Genomic DNA, 21,824 nt, shown 5'->3' on the forward strand with positions numbered 1-21,824 from the left:
TTCTGATGATATTTTGCTTATGATGTGTTATAACAATTCCAAAGGGGGAGATTGTTGAACACACAGTGCAGATGACAGTGACTGTGTGTTGGTTGTCATTGTTGTCAACACAGTGCATGTGTGTTGTTGTGGTCAACACAATGCATCTTGGTGCAGTTACAACGCTTAGGCCAGTTCAAGCAGCATTCTGGTTGAGTAGACATGCTTATGGCAGTGCAGGCAGTGACTGGATAGTGTCCCCACCATCCCCAGTAGTTCTTACAGTGTTCACAACGGCAGTGATATCATTATAGGGGTTTGGCAGTGTATATAGAGATCCCATAGTGTTTGGGAGTCATCTAGGGGCATTTATGTCATTTTCAGGCATGGACAACATTATAGTGTTATTTCTATAATTTTAAAGAGTACACATGGACAACATTATAGTGGTATTTCTATAATTTTAAAGAGTATAGATGGCCTAGACAGGTGACAGTGAACATCCAGCAGTATGTTGGTGATTTTGTTAATCACAGAGGTCTATGGAGTGTTGACACAGCTCACAGGGGCATTTTGGTCATTTAACAGTACTGTGGCATGTTGGCAGTGATGTTGGAGCATCCGAGGATTATGTGGCAGCATGAGATTGTTCATTGCAGTGTTTGAAAGTCTTAAACAGCCTTGGGTGAAGGCTAGGTGCATTAAGAATGTTGATTTCATAGGTTTCCGTACTGGCAGCATGTTCATCGGCATTTTTGGAGGGTATAATGACAGAACTAGATGGAGCATTCTGCATGAATATTTTAGTTTGTCGAGTCCTCTTTGAAACGCAACTGGAATCGCGTAATTCTGAGTTCGGACGACAATGTTACATCGATTCCCGTTTGGTCACCTAAAATGAAGGGCATTTTAGTCAATCCAAATTGTTTTTGGGTTCCCTGAGAAAATCAGTAAGGATTTTGTTGATGTGGCTAATTTTGATTGGTAGTGCTCATCGTCACGGACACGTGGTCGCAAACAACGCTCAAACTAGAGGTAAAATGAAGAAGGTATGGTTTAGATTCCATTTCGGGTTCTCTGAAGGGCTGGGATGCAAAGATTCCAATCGATAGGACAAGGTTCAACTAGAATTTTGAAATTTGAATTGGTGGTCAGATTTAATCATTGACGGTAAACCCTCATGGTCCTTGATTTAATGCATTACCTGTGTAGAGAAGCACCCAAGAAAGATTCTGTTTCAGAGGATCTCATGAGCCCTATCGTTTCAAGATGAAACGGATGACTATTCGATGGCTAAGAAGTATTCCCGCCTTCACCGACAGATCTGATGGCTTGGAGGCAGCCATACGAGAGCCAATAGGAGTGCAAAATGTCTCCTGCCGCTGTCAGCCTTTGACATTGACTCTATCACGTGATGCTGATCTAACGGACGAGATCTTGAGCGATCTGACGTATGAAAAACAAGCATATTTCGAAATCAAGATTTGACGGACGTTGATAAGTGTGCTGATGCACTGGCGCTACATGGAATCAAGCGCCGATATGATACTTACGCGCGCACATATACACAGTCCTCGAGATTCCATTTCGAGCTCTACGAATGGCCCAACTTCAAAACGCGATATCTCACTCATCCAGTATCGAAATGAGGTGATCTTTTTTTTTTTTTTTTGGGTGATTTTTTGAGAGGAATCCATTGGTGAAATCAGAGAAGCGAGAAGAGTAGCAGAGGTCGCCAGAATATGGGTTGCAGCACTAAATAGGTGATGTGTGCATTCATAGTTTGAGTCACCTTCTCCATCTCATGTGTCTAGCTTTCTTAAAGGCCATTGATGGTCTGAAATCATAGAACCAACACCTCTCTTCGTGGTTGCAGCCCTAAATAGCCAAGAAAAGAAAGGGGAAAAGAGGAAGGAAAGGAAGAAGAAAGAAGATGGAGAAAGGAAAAAGAATAAACGAAAAGAAAGGAAAAGAAAATAAAAGAAAGGAGAAGGGAAGAAGAAAGTGGTTTCCCCACTGCCAGGAATCACTCCAGAGCATCAGTGATTAAGAGCACTTGAAGATTCCAGTTCTCCATCAAATTGGGAGAAGTTGAAGATTCCAATGAGCAACCAGAGTTGTCAGACTCCATCTACGGATACCAAGAATCAGAGACACTGCATGGTTGTGAGAATTTCTATCTTTTGACTTTGTAATGTTTGTATTTTGATATTCATTGTATATGCTAGCAGTCGGGATGCATGATGAGACCTATGCTAGATGTACTTGACATTGTAGGGCATTTATATAAGCAAACCCAAGTATTTTTATTGAGTTGTCAAGTTGCATCTGGACACAATGTTGGTTACCAGTGGGTACTGGGAAACCATTGGGGGTAACACCCTTGTCTCTATACCTAGGGATAGAAGCAGGTCAGATGTCCTGAGTCATAGGTGTGACTAAAACATCATCTACCGTGGATGCGGCCTCTCAGTTTTATGCTGGGAAAAATTAGTGATGAGTAGATGCTGAGGTCTGAGTTGCCATTACTCCGTGCACGTAGGCAAACTGCCGAAGCACGTAATTTTATGTGTTGTGGATTCTTACTTGCTTTGGTTAGAAGTGATTTTCTGTAGGATGGGTGTACACACCTGGTAGAGCCTTTGACTGTCAGGCTGGGGTGTGTATGTGATTATATGTGCCAGCAGTGTGTGCGGTTGAGTATCATATTGTATGTTAGCATCAGCTCTTGGCAGCACTTGATTTAGCAACTCTTGGTAGCAGTATTAGTGACTGTTGTTGTGTGAGACTGAGTCAGGATTGCTATTAGAGTGTGATTGTGTGCCTGTGTGTATTTTGAGAAGACTGTGTGGGTGATTGTGGTGAGTGTTAAAGATCTCAACGTACAGGTGAATAGAGAGTGAAACTGTTGAGGGAAAAAGATTTTTATAGTCCACTGATTCACCCCCCTCTCAGTGGCCATCCCTGTTCAACATGTTTCAACTTTCAACAATACATATCTTGGAAGAACTCAAGTTCTACAGTCTCCCACTGCAACATCTCAGTAAAATAAGTTATTCCCATATAAAGTCCTATTAATTATTAGAACAAATTTTGTGACCTGATTCATCTTCCTTTCAGTGTCACCTATGAATATCATTTTGGGATCATTTACGCTGCCTACTAGAATCTCTATTTATTAGTAATTTATCAGACCGAGTAACCATTATATGAACATGTTCTCAAGAGTGTTTTCTTCATTCAAACCACTAGTAATAGGGGGGAAAATAAAAGAGGAAAGATTAGATCATTAACAAAATTGAGAAAAGCCAATGATCTATTTAAGGCAACAACAAAAGGGAAAGATTTTTGTCCGTTTTTCATTTGGTAAACAAAAGGGACAACAGTTCAAAAAACAAACCAACCACAACAACTCTCTTTCCCCCCCCCCCCCTCCCCCTTACTCCAAAAACCAAAAAACAAAAAAACCAAGAAGAAAAAAAAAAAAAAAACTGAGGCGAAGTCAATTCCCGAACCACCACCCTTGCTGACTGGTGAAGCCAAGTTAGCTTCCCATTACCCACCATTAATGGTGGTGGGAAAGAAAGCTGGGAACCCCAGCCTTACCAAGATGCAAGGATCTCATCTGGTGCGCTCTTGACTCCCTACATTACACCCCTATTTTCCATTTTTATCCCAAACATATTACATAAATCCCTATCTTGCTTCCTACCTACTTATAAGTCACTACAACTCCATCGGTTTCTCTATTTCCACCTGATTTACCAGAGCCTCCTTTTCAGCTTCCCATCCATAATGCAACGAACACAAACAAGGAAAAAAATTGATGCCTCCAAAAATTAAAATGACAATAATGCCCTCCCAAATTCGACAGGAAGGCATTATGGTCATTTCAGCACAAGGGCTTTTGTTACCTTAATTCAAATGTAAACCTAAAAAATTTCCAGCCTTGCTTACAAAGGAGATTTTGTGAATATGGCTGATGGGAGGCTTGAGATAATTCCGGCCTGGAGTTCTATTCTATCAGTCGGATGCAGCGGTAAGCTCACCTCCACCACTGCCACCACGGCCACTGCCGCTTCTGCTACCTCCGCCGCCACTGCTGGCACCATTACAAGCATTGTTGCCAAGAACTGAATTGATTTGGTGAACTGCATTGCAGAGGTGATTATTGATGGCTGTCACGCTTGAGAGATTGAGTTTCGCAGTTGGAATGGTGCTTGCCAACACCTGAAGGCCTATAGTGAGTAAACAGCCCGAAGAGGATCCATTGCAATCTTCAGACGATGAGATACTGTTGCTGCCAAGATTTCCATCGCTGTTGGTGGGAGGTAAAGGAATTACTATGAAACCCACAGGGAGGACAGGTATGTATGAGGGATCGTCACCGCTCATTGCCAGCTGAACGGCATCGACGTCTATGGTAGTATAGACGATGAGGCTGGCACTTGAGTCAGTGCAGCTCTCCTGCAGCATCAACTCTACGTTCTGGGATGAATTACTGGGTGCCTATATCAAAGAATTAAGCTGATTAACACTTACTAATCATTGTAAAACTCATTAATCAGAACATATCCTTAATTAAATGGATTGAAAATGATAGAGATGCACTTACATTTATGCGAAGAAGAGAGATGCAATTCCCAGGATGTGAGCCATTTGCAATGTGAGCAACCTCATGTAATGAATTTCCACTAGAGAGAACATCCAACTGTAGAACAATAAGGTTAGTTATTTCTTATTTGTTAAAAAATAGTTAGTTGAAGGGGGAAAAAAAAATTGGTTTAAGTAACCTGAGATCTGCGGTGCTCATCCCTCAAGAGATCGAAGACCTGATGATGTGGGAATGGCAGCCAAGTTGTGGAGACAGCACTTAGAATGAGACCATTGGGTTGGCCAGGTTCTGTGTTCTTCCTTGTTGTTATACGGACAGTGTCTTCGGGAGAATCTGAGAGAGCTGTCCATGACTGACCTCCAGTGGTGCTAATGTTTACACAAAATGTTCTTATCATTCTCTGGGCCAGTTTCATCAAATTCTTCCTTGCCTCAGGAGATGGTATAACTGTCAATGCCAGGATTAGAAGTTGAAATTAGCCACAAATACACACACACACACACACACACACACACACACAAGAAAAGCGGACAGCGCCTGTGCTTTGGCGGAGGTATAGTGACAGTAATTTTTAATAGCTGCTATACAAAACTTTCAGATATATTACCCACACTAGATAGTCAAAAACATTTCACATTAGACCTTTAACTTTGGGAGCAATCAAAAATAAGATTGATGTTGGTTTTTATCTACAATGTTATGGCTAGATAAATGGCATCTCATCTGTGTTTGGGGATAGGATCAGATACGATGCAGGCTTGAACAGATTGGTCATGGTGTCTTTCATTATTTCCAATTGTGCTAGGTCCCCCCCCCCCCTCCTCTCTCTCTATAGATCTCGCCCTTGTTTGGGATCATTTGCAAGCTATTCCTCGAAGGCCTTCAGGTAGTAGAGATGCTCTGTTGAGAAAGGATTGCATTGATTAATTGGTTCTCACAATGGAAACTCATATATAAATACAACCCTAATCAATCTAAATATGACAAATAATATCACATGTGATATTGGAAGCTTACAAGAGAGATATGGAAGAACTTGTATGGAATACAAGTTGCTTTACTCGGAGTCAGCTTCAAAGAAACATAATGATGTGCAGGAGATGGAAGGAGCATGGCAGCTGTAGGTGAAGGGGTGGCTGTCATGGAGGAGGCCGAGTCCTTAGTGGGGATTGACATTGAGAAGACGAGTGAAAGAAGAAAAAAAAGAAAAAAAGAAAGGGGGATTGGCTAGAGGTGGGGCATGAGCCTTGTAGCTCTCAATACCATGTTGAGAAAGGATTTCATTGATTAATTGATTCTCACAATGGAAACTCATATATAATTACAGCCCTAATCAACCTAAGTATGACAATAATATCACATGTGATATTGGAAGATTACAAGAGAGATACATGGAAGAACTTGAATGGAATAGAAAATTTGCCTAGTGGATCGAATATTAAGTTTCCAATAAGAGGAAAGTCCATATTCGGTCAATACTATTTTGTGGCTCACTTTCTCTTCTAGCCGCGCTTTTTTGCTACATCTGTTTGGGATTTTGTTTGCTCTAAAAGGCAGTATTGTTCCTTGGTGGAATGTTGTGTGGTTCAATGATATGAGCACGGTTGATCTAAAAATAAAATAAGGAGAAAAAAGAGAAATAATAGGGAGAGAGATAGTGAGAAATAATAGAAGAGAGGTAATAATAAAGAAATAGAAGAAATAGGCAAGAGAGAGAGAGAGAGAGAGAATAAGATAGAATTTTGGGGCTTTACGGACGAAGTCGCCGGACGTCAGGCTTTTAGGTAAATATTCTAATCTCTTTTTCATTCATTAATTCGTACTATTTAATATGCATGCGAACGGTTACAACTCCTTAGGATAACTACTATCACTCCCCACAACTCCTATCCACGTACAACAACTAAAACACCTCCTTTAATAACTCCTTAACCACCTAAAACACTACATAATACTAATTGGAGAAAAAAATAGGAAAACCTACATGTAACATTAGCACAATATTTCAAGGCATAATTTCATATTTTGGCCTGCTATGACACTTAGTCTCTCAACCCAAGATTTCCTTGCCTATAAGAATCTCAGTATCTAAAAGTACTATTTTTGTTGGAATGCCATGGAAGATTTAGTCCATCTTTTTTGCCCTTTCTCCAAGCATTTTTGTGAACAGCTTCTTCAGAAATGCCGGCTTTCTCATTCCCATCTTTCTTCTTTTTATGGCGAATAACGTTGGATAAAAAATGAGTTCAAACGTATCAGGAACTCCTAAGGTGGGTCAAAACTAGCAAACTAAAACACTCCTCTCGGCTATAAAAATTGGTGATATCATGTTTTGTTTCAACAATTGTAGAAGATATGGAGATATGGTATCTGATCATGTCATCAATACCCTGTGAGGAGATCATAGTGCAGATGACAATGATTTAGGCGTTAATGATAGGGGAGAATTTTTACCGAAAAAGATAGGGGAGAATTTGGGTCTAATGGTGTCACTTTGATTGGGAGAGTCCTTACTCTACTTCAATGAATCAAGTCGTGAGTTAGGTGGTTCCTCCCATTCCTCCCTATAGTCCTATTGGGAAGAAGATCAACTTTATATCAGGTGATTGGTTGTTTGGGGCAACTTTATATCAGGTGATTGGTTGTTTGGGGCAACTTTATAATCAGGTGATTGGTTGATTTATGATAGGGGAGAATTTGAGTCTAATGGTGTCACTTGGATCAGGAGAGTCTTTCCTCTATTTCAATGAATCAAGTCGTGAGTTGGGTGGTTCCTCCCATTCCTCCCTATAGTCCTATTGTTAAGAAGATCAACTTTATAATTAGGTGATTGGTTGTTTGGGGCTAATTATGTCCTTTTGTTCTTCTTTGGGTGGTTTCCCTTCAGCTTGATTTGGCTGTAGGTTAGTCAATTGTTTGGTTGTGTAGCTCTCTCTTGTATTTGTTTTTATTTTCTTTCTTTTTTTTCATGTTCTTTCTTCTTTTGTTTTTTTGGGAGAAAGTTTCTTTGTGCTTCGTTATATATATTTTTCATTCATCCTGACTATATGTGTTATTCACAGAAAGTATTTTATTGATGTTAATTATTGATATTTAGCAACGATAATATATTACTACAACTAAATATCATTATTTAGCAACGATAATATATTACCGCCACTAAATTTTACTAAATAGACACAATATTATTCTATTGATACTAACTGTCAATATTTAGCAACAATGATATATTTCTACTTAAGATTAGCCAAGAATTTATTAAAATTAAAATAAAATAAAAGTATATTATGACGGAGGGCCAGACTAATTTGGCCAAGCATAAACACCCTCAAGCATTAAATTTGATCATGTCTCCACCTTTGGCATGGCCATTAACAGAGGATGAAAACAAATCAAATTACACTCAAACAGAAGAAGGAAAACTCAAACAAAGTGGTAATGAGGCCTTCTTTGAGCATCCTAAGTAACATCTTCCATAATAAAGCAAGGAGCTTCAGCCCAACCGAAGACGCTCGAGGTAGCTGCTTGCTTTGCAAATGAGCAGCACTAATATTCATTGACACTAATTTTAATAAATAGCCATAATATTATTCGACCACCACTAAATACCCAATTTAACTCATCGTAAAATATAGAATTTTAAACACTGTATTTAAATACTATTGATATACACAAATTTTTGCGGTAAAAAAATACTACCGCCGCTAACTATCTAAATAATTTCCAATTTGAATAGCACGCTAAAAGTCTAAATAATTCATGGGAGAGTGTCTCCTACAAGGGCAGTGTAACAAGGAATCTGCACACTACAACTAATGAAGGGTTGGAAAATGGTATCTTCTATATGGGGTCATATTGTCGGAATAGGAGAGAGAAATGTTAGTGTGGGTCCATTGTTTATTATGTGAGGAGGGAATAAAGGAATTTGTACAAGGTAAGTGTAGAAATCTTTTTTCCCCTAATTTAGGGTATAGGGTTACTATTACTAATTTTCTAGTGTTTAGGCTAACTAGGGGTGCAACAGGGTCGGATCGGGTTGAGCCTTTTAAAATTCCAGCCAAACCCTGAGTCAAAGGATGTAAATGGTTAACCGAAATCCGAATCTGAATCCACATCCGTATTTGTTTAGGGGCATCTGCATTCGTTTAGAGATATCCGGAAAATAATCCGATTAAAATCCGTCCGAAAAAAAAATCCAAATACTTAATAATAAAAAATTAAGTAAATAATGATTTTGAGAGTTTTTTAAGTTTCAACAGGTTCTAGAATATGATGAAAGAGAAATATGATCTAAGAGATGGATTGAGAGTGAATTGTATCAGCTAGGGGGAGGAAGGTCTGGGTTACACAAGACATAGTTGTAAACGGATGGTCGAAAATCCGAATCCGATCCGCATCCGAATTGTTTAGAGATATCCGTATTCAACCAGAGAATATCCAACTCTGATGACATCCGATCCGTATTCGATCCATTTACATCCCTACCTAAGTCCCCTTAGCTAAGCCCTGACCCTAACTTAGGGCCAAAAACATCTAACCTTGACTCGCAATTAGGGTCGGGTAGGGCTAGCCCTGACCATGATGGGGGGGGGGGAAGGGAGATGCATGGGCTAGCTAGGTTGGGAAGAAGAAGAAATTTCTGATCCGGTTGGTGTTCAGAAATCCCAAATCGAGGTGGCTCTAAAGGAAGAAGATGAAGAAGAAGAAGAAGAAGAAAGAAGAAGAAAGAATAGGAATAAGACAAGGGTTGAGTTGGGCCGGGCCGGGCCAGGCTCAAACTAAGGACTCAATTTTAGCCTGGCCCAGCCTTGACTCAAGGCTAGAAATTCTCAACCCCGACCTGCCCTCAGGGCAGCCAGGCTCAAACTAAGTACTCAATTGTGGCCTGACCCAACCTTGACTCAAGGCTAGAAATTCTCAACCTCGACCTGCCCTCGGGGCGGCCAGGTTATATTAACCTAGACTCTATTCGGGTTCAGGGCAAACTAGGGTGGGCTCAGGCCGTCTAGGCCAAGCTTGCACCCCTAAGCCTAACATTGCCCTATTCTAGCCGATTCAAGCTAAATCAGAATCGGGCAAGGTTAACCAATGAACAATTTTTTTCTTTTTTTCTTTTTTGCCCTTAAACAACTTACAACATTCTTGTAACTCATACTTCTCCTGCCATTGACTTCCACCTTTTCATGACTCTTGTTTTACAATCAAGCTTTTCCCAACTCAACCCCTTTCAACTTTTGACAGTATCAAAAATTAAAGGGATTGATTTTCATACAATGATTATATACAAGTTCACTATCATACAAAAATGCATGGGAATTTAGTAATAGTAACCCTAAAGCTGAATTGTTGACCATATTCATACATGAGGATGTATGAAAACCTTTCATAAAAAGTAAAATAACATATTATTTTAATATATAAAATAAGTGGCTGAAGTGGGAATGTAGCAGACAGTTTTTAAACCTGACTTTGAATGTATGTGGTTGAGGCTGACATTTATTGGTCGTTTTTTTAAACTTCCACTAAAGATGCCACTAAAGATCCTATTTATTCTACCCAAAAAAAAGACCCCTAAAGATCATATATAACGTACGTAATATTCTACCAGTAACATAAACATGGTTAAAGTAAAAGTAAAGTCCACCCAAAATTTCAAAAATCCTACTTACTAAGTGGGATCTGGGAAGGTTAGATAAATAGATTACTTTTGGCGCCAACAAAATAACCGAGTAAAATAATTAATCACCAATATCAAGTTTTCTTGTAGTACACTGTACACATATTCACTATTTAAACACATGCACATACATATATACATATATCGACAGGATTTCAAAAATACATAAATAGGACCTAGTTTCTCTCCACCCATGGTTTTCTCTCTTCACTTAACCCATTTGAACCCCCCCTCCTCCCTTGTTTGACTGGATGCGATTCAAAAGACAGAAGTGGAATCACAGAAGAAAGCAAATGCAAAAGCAAGTTGCATCATATATTTAGTAAGCGCAAACAAACATGAGTTGATTAAAAAAATGATTCATGGCTCAAGCAGCAAAATCGTTAACTTCGTATTTTCTAACCATGAACAATAGGGAGTGGGACTTAATAATGAACACAAAGTCAAATTATAACATCATATCACCATTCGTGAAGAAATTCTTACTTCATGAGTCAAACCACTAATGGTATGGAATCCTTGATCATGCATAATTTTACCAGAATTAGAGATCCGAAATATCTCACAAACCAACATTCTGATTGGGGAATATTCCTGGTAGAAGGACACCTAGATCGTAGGGATTACAATCTCAAAAGATCTCCCCAATCAAACGGTAGGATCTGATTTTATGATCAATACTACAATTAGAAACTAGACTAAATTAGAAACTGATAAAACTAGTAAGCATCAGTAGAACTTTGCAGAACTAGTAGCACTAGTGGGGTCTGTTAACACAATATGCATAGACAGTCTAGCAAGTAATTGCTACAATCCATGAACTGATTCTGGAGCTGAAATAGAGTAGAAGAGTTAGCAATTATAGAAAAGATGATAAAGAGATCAAAGTAGCCAGAAAACTGACTTTAGAAAAAAGGATAGAAGGAAGGATATGTTAGTCCTCTCACCTAACTATGGAGAAGGTCTCTCACCAACTCCACCTTGTCATCCCACCAAGGTTTCCCTAGTGCTTCCCACAATACAACAGTTTTGGATCCCACGAAACCATGCTCGATCAGAGTTTCACAGAACCTCACAAGCACAATACTAAATAATTTTTCAAACCAATGGTAGTGGGTATGATCCCCTACTTTTTATTTATAACTAGATGGAGACAAGAAAAATAGGAAACCCCTATGTATGTTAAGGAGAATCCCTTACAAATTGAGTCTTCTTCAACGTAGAAAGCTATTCTATAATTGTATAACATAGAAACTACCTACTTAATCCCTTAAATCCCTAATATTTAAGCTTTTAAAATTGGCCCATTAGAATAGAAAACCCAAAAATATAAAGACCAAGGCCCATACAATCCATTTAACACTCACATTGTTATAGAGAAGGGAACTCGGCAGCAGATGCCCTTGCTAAGAAGGGAGCAACTCTTTGAGAATCAAATTACAAGAAATGATTGGACATTAATCTTGTATTTCCCATTTTTATTAATATACTATTGCTGACTTTTAGCCAAAACAAAAAAAAAAAAAACTGGAAAAAAATGTAATTTCCATGAAAATACAAGCATATTTCCTACAAAAGAAATCACACGCATATACAGAAATCAATTTTATGCAAGAATTCTAAAATACATCAAAACATAAACCCATATTTTTATGTATAACTTCAATCTCAATATAGAGAAAAGTGAAAAGATACAAGTACCTCCAAGATCAGGTATATTTCTGGCCATGAGGCTTGCAAATCTCTCACATTGCCTCTGTAAGACTGCTAACCAGCGCTGTGCACCAAATGCCATCCCACTATTAACATATTGATTAAAACCCTGATGCACTGGTTTATCTTCTACCTCTGCATGTTCCACCCATGTTACCTGTGTAGAAATGGCCCCATAAAAATCATAAGCACACTTTACAATCCATATAATCCTATGATATGTGAGAGAAAAATTTAATTTAATTTAAAAGAGATAACGAGGCCACACCCTTGAGTATCCATTAGGCATATCCTGAATGATGCAGCCAGATGGTAGTCTTCTATATTTAGGAAAAGAAGATTGTAGATTGTCATGGAAGCTATCAATGGTGAAATCAACAATTGCCCAGATCCCTTCTTCTACATTTTGATGACAATACCGAAGGAATAAAGCCTCCCGCGTAGGAACCAAAGGTGAAAGAATCTGCAACTCTGCATACATCTGTTTAAAACAATCAAATTAGTGGAAATTAAGAAGAATAATGTTAAGTATTCAAACAGAGAAAACAGGGAAAGTGAAGAAATTCTGAATTCGAGTTTCAGAGGACTCCAAAAAGAAAAAGAATTTCATTGATTATCTTCGTTGCCTTCTCTACAAATGTAAACCTTTTTATAACTCTCCAATCAACCTCTAACTAACTCTAAACAGCTTCCCTTCTACTTGTCACTTATTCCTAACAACCACAACTAACAACTAACACATATGGTAATCTTTAGTCCACGTGGGTATCTTCTTGATTCTAGCTGACCTCCTCTCCTGTGGCTTCTTCTCCCTTGTTGACTCATCAGTATCTCTTGTTGACTCATCAGCATCAATCTCAATAGCAGATATGGCTTTCTTGGTGTTGTGTAAAATTGTCTCTTGATCCAGCAGTATAGGGGCTGCATAATTCGTATCAAATAACAAGTGGTAATGGGTTCAAGTCTGGAAACAGACTCTCTGCGAAAGCAGGGGTAAGGCTGCGTACATTATGACCCTCCCCACATCTCTCGAGTGGTGGGAGGCTTGTGCACTGAGTACGCCTTTTTTTTTTTTTCTCTTAAAGAAGAATAACAAGAACAAGAGGAAGAATAAGTATAGGAATCAAGATCATTACCAGATGAAGAGAACCACTCGCATTTCCAGAATCCCCAGAAATTATAATTTGAACAGTTTTTGCCCAAGATACAATTGAAGGAAACAGTTCCATCCATTTGTTCTGACACGCACACACATACAAAAAGATTATAAGGCTCATTATAAGATTGAATAATGATCCTTCAAACATATAATAGACCTGCTTCTGTTCGAAATGGTACTTACGGCATCTAGGAATGCATCGACCAAATTAATGCTATTCATTATAACAAGAGCACTGCCACGGCTAGATTCTGTCCTAAATTCATTCTGCTGCTGCTGCTTGAAGCCAATAGGCCATGGAAACATTTTTGTATGCTCTTCCAAGTTAAGCACTTCCTTGTCACCATTGCTGCTTTGGACCCAAAGAGGTTCACAAGCCTGGCACATCTTCATTAGCTCATTCACAGCTGTTATGGCTAAATCTAGAGCTAACGGCTTCTCCTGTTCCATAATCAGCCCGTCTCCGGCAATGTGAGGGTTCTCCGGCATAGATGGAACTGCAACTATGTCATTGCAGTTCCCAATAGATTCCTGGAAATTCCTAGAGTAGATTCCCATGTCAAGATCCAACGAAGGCAGTAACATAGTTGGTGCAGGAGGCGCCAGTGCCTGTATAGGCCGGCTACCGTATCTTTGGTTCAGGCAAGAGATACGCTCAAGCTGCAAAAAATGTCTCACAACTCTCAAATAATCCACTTCCCAATTTTTATCAAAAAAGGCTTAAATTAACATAATTATATGCAAAGAGATATATACCTCATCCTTAAGCCTTGCATTCTCAATGCGAAGGTGTTGTTCATCGAAAGAAATCTCGCCGAGAATCGCCGGACCACCACAGTTAGGGCAGATGATGTTCCTCAACGCCGCTTGCAGACGAAAGTTCTCGTTCTTCAGGTTCTCATTCTCTGCTCTAAGCATCACATTTTCAGTTCGGTCTTGCTGTGCCTGTACAAACACCACCAATACACGCAAAAGGGTCAACTCAAATGGGTAAAGCTCGCCATAGAAGAGGAAGAACTGTGAAACACCCGGTACCGGCGGTAAGATTTAATGCACACGCTCTGCGCAAATTAATGATCCTCTCCTACTACAGTGTACAGTGCGCCAGTTTTTGGCGCTAAAATGGTACGTAAGCACTGAATACGTTACGTTACGTTCCTTCCCATCCTGGATTAACCGAAACCAATGCGGCCAAGGCTTCCGTGTTCATTCTAGCAGCAGTCATAAATATGGGGAAGGCGCAGGTTAAGCGGTACAGAGAGTGGGAAAGAATTCTAACGTGCGCACCTTCATCTGTGTCCGCCGGTTCTGAAACCAGAACTTAACTTGACGCGGTTTAAGGCCTAGTTCTTGGCTCAGTTTCTGCCTCTGCTTATCATCCGGGTGTTGACATTCCTTAAACAACCTAACATTTCCCAAAAAAAAAAAAAAAAAAAAAAACTATTGAACTAGATTTTTAATTAAAAAAAACACTTATCAAGTGAGTAGGTTAGAGCTCACGCTTCCATCTCTTGAATCTGTCTCACTGTGTGACGGTTATAACGTTTCTTCTTGGGTCGTTGTTCGTGTTCTTGATCGTCTCCAGAAACTCCCTCTCCGTGGCCGCTACCTGAACGGCTCTCAATCTCGTCATCTCTCCCTCTCATCATCATCATCAATGGATTCTCTTCCTTCTGCAACAACGAAGAGAAGAAGAAGCACTTATTATTCACCCCAGCGTATTTTAGCATACCCACAACACATATACAGAAAGAGAGAGAGAGCGAGAGACTGGTTAAGGAGAGTTACAGGAATGATAGAAGAGGGGAAAGGATGGAAGGACATGTTGGTCATGAAGCTGAGATTAGGGTTTTGTATCGGAGACGAGAATATTGGATCCGATGGAACTAAGCTTCCTCCCATGGATGAAAGAACTTGACAATCTCCTCCATACATCTTTGCTTTTCTGTAAACAATAAGCTCAAGCCACTAACCACCACTACAACAACAACAACAACAAACAAACAAACAAAACAAAAACAAAGATTATGGAATCTCTTCTTCTGCTGCTTTGCTACCCCTGCATTATACTTTTAATCAAGTTAACAGTTTATAAGGAAAAACTTAAAAGGAAATGGGAGTGGAGAGTGGAGATTGTGTAGAGAAGATGAAGAATTTATAGAAACTTAGAAAGATATAATAATCCCTGTAAATAAGTCCGGAAAATCTTCTAAAGCTGACTGTAAATCCGGAATCGTTGAGAAAGAGAAGAACACACATCGAGATAATGAAGAAGAAGAAGAATAGAAGTTAAAAAGGTTGTAAAAAACGAAGTGATATTTTCTGTAGACTGTACCTCAAGGACTATTGGTCTTCCCTGAAAAAAAAAGAAAAAAAGAAATTCAAGATCTTTTAGTTCCAAAATCACCATGAAAGCATGAAGTCATGAAGGAAGACAGCAAAAATATTACTTCAGACTTCAGAGGGAGGGAGAGAAAAGAGTGACAGGAAAGCGAAATTTAATTGATAGGAGAGGACCAGAGGAGAACGGGGAGTGTGGGGGAGATTAAATACCTGTGTCGGTGTTCTTTCGGCAATGGAGAAGTCTCTCTCTTTCCTTCCCACTTTAAATTTTTCTCTAAGCTTTGGTGGGTGTTCAGAGCGTCAAGGTCCAAATTGGGTCCAACCACATAAACGCTGGCACACTCATAGGAGTCATATTTTCTCTCTCTAAAATTCCACTCGTCCACCCCGCCATAACTCAGTAATTATTATTATCGTACAGGGTAAATGAGGACTTTAACTATGGTAGCCAGAAACCGATGTCGCCACTAAATCCTCCTCGTCTGTTCATTGACACGTGGAGTATTTTGATATGTGTGAAAGAGCGTTTTAGTAAAGCGTTAGAGTCAACCTTCCTTCCTTCCTTCCTTCCTTCGGCTAAGCACGCAGTTAATGTGTCCGGGAAATGGTTTCCTAGGTGCGCAGGTTATAGGTAAACGTTTCCTACACGACCTTGCGTGACAACTGGATCTGGTCACTGGCAATGGTCTTCGATAATAAGCCATTGATGTCCTCCTTTTTTTCACATTAAGGTTCGCATCTGATGCAGGGTTTTAATAATCGGTATCGTTATTGGTACTAGTATCGTTCTCTGCCGATACCGATCTAGATCATTCTTATCAGTTTGGATCTGCCATATCAGCCTGGATAAGTTTTATTTTCATTAATTTTTTTTTCATTTTTAACCCTTTTCATATTGATACGGATTGGTCAGGAATCGATATTGATCTCCACCAATACCGATATGAATCACCGGATAGGCATATCTGATTCCGATTCCTCAAACCATGATCTGGAGTCTGCTGTGACTGCCTGCAAACAAGAACAACTTTTAAACGGAGGAAAAACCGTAGATGGTTTTATGTTCTGGACTAGATGGGGGTGTTGATTCTGCATATTAATGCTTGATGGAAAAATGGGTTAATCTATGTATCGGTTGGCATTCTTAACCTATCTTTAGTATACTGAAAAATGGTCAGTCTATCATCTATTGACTTGGACCTGGTGCTTTTAGAGAGCACATCTGACGGATGAATGGATCCCGGGCATGCACCCCAAGTGCCTCCTGCCATTGCATGTATACTAGAAGAGTTGGTGTGCGGAAAATTATCCTCTTAGGTTCTCTGCCCACTACAATTCCCTAGTGGCTCTAATAAGAGGGGGGTGGACTCCATCCGGGTAGAGGGTAAGGTGGTCATTTCTGCCCCCTATGAGAGGAACCGGGCAAACTGTACCGGACAGGGAACATGAGAGGATAAAGATCTTTGGCGCATTGGAGAGGACCTCTTTCCCTATTAGCTAACCTAAGGCATCGTTTGGTTGCAATGGTCCCAATTATACCGTTGTCATAAATAATATGAGGCAATCGTTAATATTTTATGATTGTAAAAAGAATATAATATTCGGCAACGGTTTATATTATATTGTTACAAACCATGCAATGGTTATTCTAATGCCATTGGCATACCAACATTAATATGTTTGGCGTCGCTCTAAATTATATTTGGCGACAATACCGTTGCTAAAATTGATATTTGGCTACGCCAACCATTGCCAAAAATGAATTTTATTGGAGTGAGGGAAAGGAAATTTTCATATTTAGAAAAGAAACTTTTGTAATTAATACTCAATGTGACTATATCACAAACTCCAAATTGGCCAGGAGGGCCCTGTCTAGTATGTGTATAACAAATTGGCTTATTTCCACTCCTTGGCTATAAGACGTGTTTGGAGTTCAAGGCCTCTCATATGATTATCAATAAAGCTTCTTGTTACCAAAAAATAATAAAAATTATACCATATTTGGTTATTAAATTCCACTTTACTTTGCATCCATTTCTCTTTGGTTTAAAAAATAAAATAAAAATTACATGTAAAATGTATCATTGCTACATATGGTAAGAAATTTAAGTAGTATATACAATCACATGGTGTAATGATTACAAAAGTTTCCATTTTACGTTTAAGAATTTTCATTTCCCTTCTCTTAAATTTTCTTTGCAACCAAATGTAGTCCAATGAAAAAAGTCTACCAGCTATTAAAATTTTTTCCTTGGTAATTTTATCTATAAAATTATTGTCTTTTAAATAATTTTTCTGAATTTATAATCTTCCATGTGGCAATTTCTGTCGTACTATGCTTAAACCTACCATATGACTAAAGACTATATTAATCCAAAAAATGTCACGTGACCATATTAATCAAAAAAATGTCAAGAGACCATGTTATGGGCCTAGGGTTCGAACTAAGATAGGACAAGTACAGGATTTGTTATCGGTCCATGGATTTTCTGATGGCGGAGACAGTGGACCAAAATAAAAACTTTTCTCTTGTTGTGGGCCTAAGGTTGCAACTAGGATGGGACAAGGACAGGACTTGTTAACGGTCTATGGATTTTCTGATGGCGGAGACAGTGGACCAAAATAAAAACTGTTCTCCTCCAGGTAGTTGATCAGGCAATATATGATTAATCATTCATAAATAAATAATGGGTTTTTTGTTTTTTGGTGAAATAAACAATGGGTTTAGAGTTACTTAAAACTCACAAGTGCAAGTCAATCCAAAGATTGTGATGATTCCATGTTGACACTGAGAGGGGTGAATCGATGTCACAAAAACCTTTTCAAAACTATCCAAAACTGCCCTTGATATCCCTCTGCTGAATTCACATGCACTCTAACAAGAGATGCTTACAACCATTGACAGCACACCACTATTAATCTCTTTCTTGTACTAAAATCAGCCTCACTGCCTATAATATCACTTGGCACACACACTGCACGCAAACACCAATTGGCTGGCACACCCCAATTTTCTATTCTACAAGTGTCCTCCTGCCTTGCAACCACAATTTGCCACCAGGCCAACCAGGAGGTACACATTCATCCTGCCATCATACGCACTCCAATACAATATAGAAATAAAAGACAGCGACACAGGATTTTACGTGAGATTCGATACTGTGCCTACTTCTATTGTGCAATGCCCCAATTGGGCCTTGTATTATGCACAATACACTAAAACTATTTTTTATGGCAACAAAAGTTCAGAAACACCAATCCCTATTTCGGTTTGTGTAACAACACAAACGAGGATAACAACCCCTTCTCCAATCAAGCACCCACTTGAATGGAGTTACAATTAATCAACAAAAATACTGTAATGAGCACAATCTGTGTTTCCATGCGTCACAAACTTGAGTGGCTCACTCCTAAGCCGTCTATGCTCGATTTGGCATCTTTTCTGTCACTAAATGATAAAATGATAGTGGGAGGCCTGAGAGCTTGTGAAGAATCTTCTAAGTGAATTTGGTGTACTACATATCATTGAATCATGGCCTATAGTGGGTCTATGGGGCACAATACATGACCGTCCGCTCTCTAGTCAAACGACGTGTCACACAACAACTGTAGGATCTTATCACATCCGTAAGTCGTTGCGGGGATGAGACCAGTCATCCTCAAGTGGCATATTGTGAAGCCGCGTATCACAGGGACTAGTGTGCTCGTGGATGAATAAGAACCACAAAATAAAAATCTCAGGATCGTCTAGTTGCACATGTGAAGCATGAAACCATGTGAGGGATTGTGTGATACGCGGCCTATCGTACGCGATATACTCCTCCAATAGAAATCATCGTGACGGAATCTCTATCTGTCAAACAACCACACCTTAACGTGCGCTTCACCGTAGGCCTGGATGTGGAATCTTCTAATCTAGGCCTTCAAAAACTTGATATGGTTTATGATAGAAACACTGTAACTTGATCCTATCAGTGAATCAGAATGCTAGAAAAGGAATCACGTAAAATGACTTTGCCTCTTTTATTGAGACAAGGAGAGAGAGAGTAAGGCTAGGGAGGATGTTAATGTAGACATCTCATTTTGTCTTTCCCCCCGGAGATTTTCCGTAACGATGATGAGCACCCTCCAAGGCCCAGAGCCAGTGTATCTATAGATGCAGCGTCAATGTGCACTGTCCGAATCTGTATACCAATTGTCGATTCCCCTTACTGGAGCCCAAACCAGAGCCTCCAATCCCTCCAAGATCCCCTGGAAAGGCTAGCCTTGACCCAGACCCCTTGGAACCAGCCTGGCCTAGCATAAAACCTGGCCCAAATAGTCCAAAACCTTCCCTGTCGACACTGAAACCCAGGTCGACACTCAAAGGCCCCTGAGTCAAAATCGACCCATCCTCCTTCGACATCGAGCCATGCCCATTGACTGTCGTGTAGAACATTTCTACTGTCTAACCTACTTTGACATTTAGAATTCAAATTTTGACATTCAAACACCAACCTTTGATGTCGAGTGTTGTTCATTGACAACCACTCGATATCGACCTAACCCCCGTTCGATGTCGACTCGGGCAATTTCATTGTCGAATCTCTTCAAATCCGAGAAGCCAAAACTTGCCATTTTTAACTTCGACTTCGATTCCTTTCGCGATCAAGCTCATATTTGGCAATTTGGATCTCAATCTTGTCTCCATTAGACTCCAAGAAACACTCCCTAAGGCAACTAATCACTTGCCTTGTCACAACCCCATCCCAATAAGGGATAAAGTACAATAAGAGGGTATGACTAGGATGAAACGTGTCATCCACAATGCCACCAGGATCACAAATGCAGTGTCCTGAATCACAGTCAAAACTAATATAAACATCACATAAATATTAGAGTGGAGAAAATAAGAAATATTACATTTCCAAAAGAATGAAGTTAATACACCAAAACTAATATAAACATCACATAAATATTAGAGTGGAGAAAATAAGAAATATTACATTTCCAAAAGAGTCAATTGTAGTGGAAGCGTTAGATTAGTAGATTACAACAAGTTCCATTGGCTAGGTGATACATAATAAAGTTTTTAAACAGTTAAACCCACTAAGCATAATGTAACTACTCAAATATACATGTATACCAATGGAATGTTTATACAAAGGCATAAGGCCCCAAAAGAATAAAAAAGGGGATCAAATCCCAAATCAAGGTGCCCGTAGGCACAATCATCGCAAGGACATCCATCGTCGTATTCCTCTTTCACTGACCTCCGAGTCCTCGCATGCAGATAGAATCATAGTCCGAAGGATGAACCTCAAGACTCGCAAAACAACCATCATCTGCATCAACATCTAAAAAGAGCATACACATGGGGGTAAGCTCCACTGAGCCCAGCGGGAGGATGGGGATGCACATACACAAAGTTCACAAATAGTCCATGATGCATGTAATTATTAATATATTTCTACCTAACACACAAATCTAAGTCACTAGGCATATGCTACGGTAACAACTCGGGAGACACTGTGGGAAACTTAGATTACCACCACAGTGAAACCTCAATTGTTACCATGGGGACCATACCGAGTAGAAGCCGCATGCCACCCAAAAGGCCCGATAATCAATGATCATCCCTAACCTGGCTAACACTCCTCAGGCACACATAGAGCCCTAATTACCCAATACCTAAACCCTTGTTGTCAAACCCTACCCCTGACTGACAAGAGTTTTGATTGAAGGGCAGGAACCCCTGTCCCGGCAACCAGGATCACTGTGGAGCATCACTCCACTCAATGAAATCAATGAGAATACTTTGAACAGGTTTCCCTAGATACCTGTTAGAAGATGGATAGAGATCCTTGCAAGCTCGTGCACTCAAAGCTCGATGTATGACTTGGATCCCGTGCAATCTCTCTCCTCCCGAGTAATGGTGGGACCCACCTATGGAAAATGTGCCAAAAACCCCTAATGGGCATGTGGGGACAATTCCACGACTTAGGGTCAAACCCCTGTGCAAGCCCTTTTGAGTTTTAGTTGTTGGAATTCTCGGGCCATAGCACAGCGATGCGGCAAGGCTCAATGACATCACCCGTGGCTGATTTTGATTATTTTTAATTATTATAATTATGGGGACCACCCAACATGAACATGGGCACCCTCCACCGATAGAGGGAGTCGAGGGACCACCTCATGCTCTCGGTTCACTTGTGGACCCCACCAGTGAGCCTAGAATCAGTCAGAATCAAGTTAAAAACTGATTTTCAAAAAGGGACTTAATGACCAAACAGACCTTAGTTGGTCTTGGGCCTATAACTAGGCAGACCTGAGCTCATTTAGAGCTCTTATTTCCTGTT

At 39.8% G+C, this 21,824-nt stretch overlaps 1 protein-coding gene across 1 annotated transcript; it reads right to left on the bottom strand.

Annotated features, from left to right (window-relative positions):
* Positions 1-4,002: 4,002 nt before the first annotated feature.
* Positions 4,003-15,112, bottom strand: LOC122665436 (homeobox-leucine zipper protein ROC3-like). Its single transcript, XM_043861586.1, has 11 exons — positions 14,932-15,112; positions 14,644-14,816; positions 14,431-14,548; positions 13,900-14,088; positions 13,327-13,803; positions 13,121-13,222; positions 12,253-12,465; positions 11,973-12,141; positions 4,773-5,041; positions 4,595-4,690; positions 4,003-4,488 (listed from the first exon to the last, which is right to left on the bottom strand). The coding sequence occupies exons 1-11, from the start codon at positions 15,076-15,078 to the stop codon at positions 4,003-4,005; spliced, it is 2,439 nt and encodes an 812-aa protein (XP_043717521.1). The 5' UTR covers positions 15,079-15,112.
* Between the last annotated feature and the right edge of the window lie 6,712 nt (positions 15,113-21,824).

Source organism: Telopea speciosissima, chromosome 6, assembly GCF_018873765.1.
Source record: "Telopea speciosissima isolate NSW1024214 ecotype Mountain lineage chromosome 6, Tspe_v1, whole genome shotgun sequence".
NCBI lineage: Eukaryota > Viridiplantae > Streptophyta > Magnoliopsida > Proteales > Proteaceae > Telopea > Telopea speciosissima.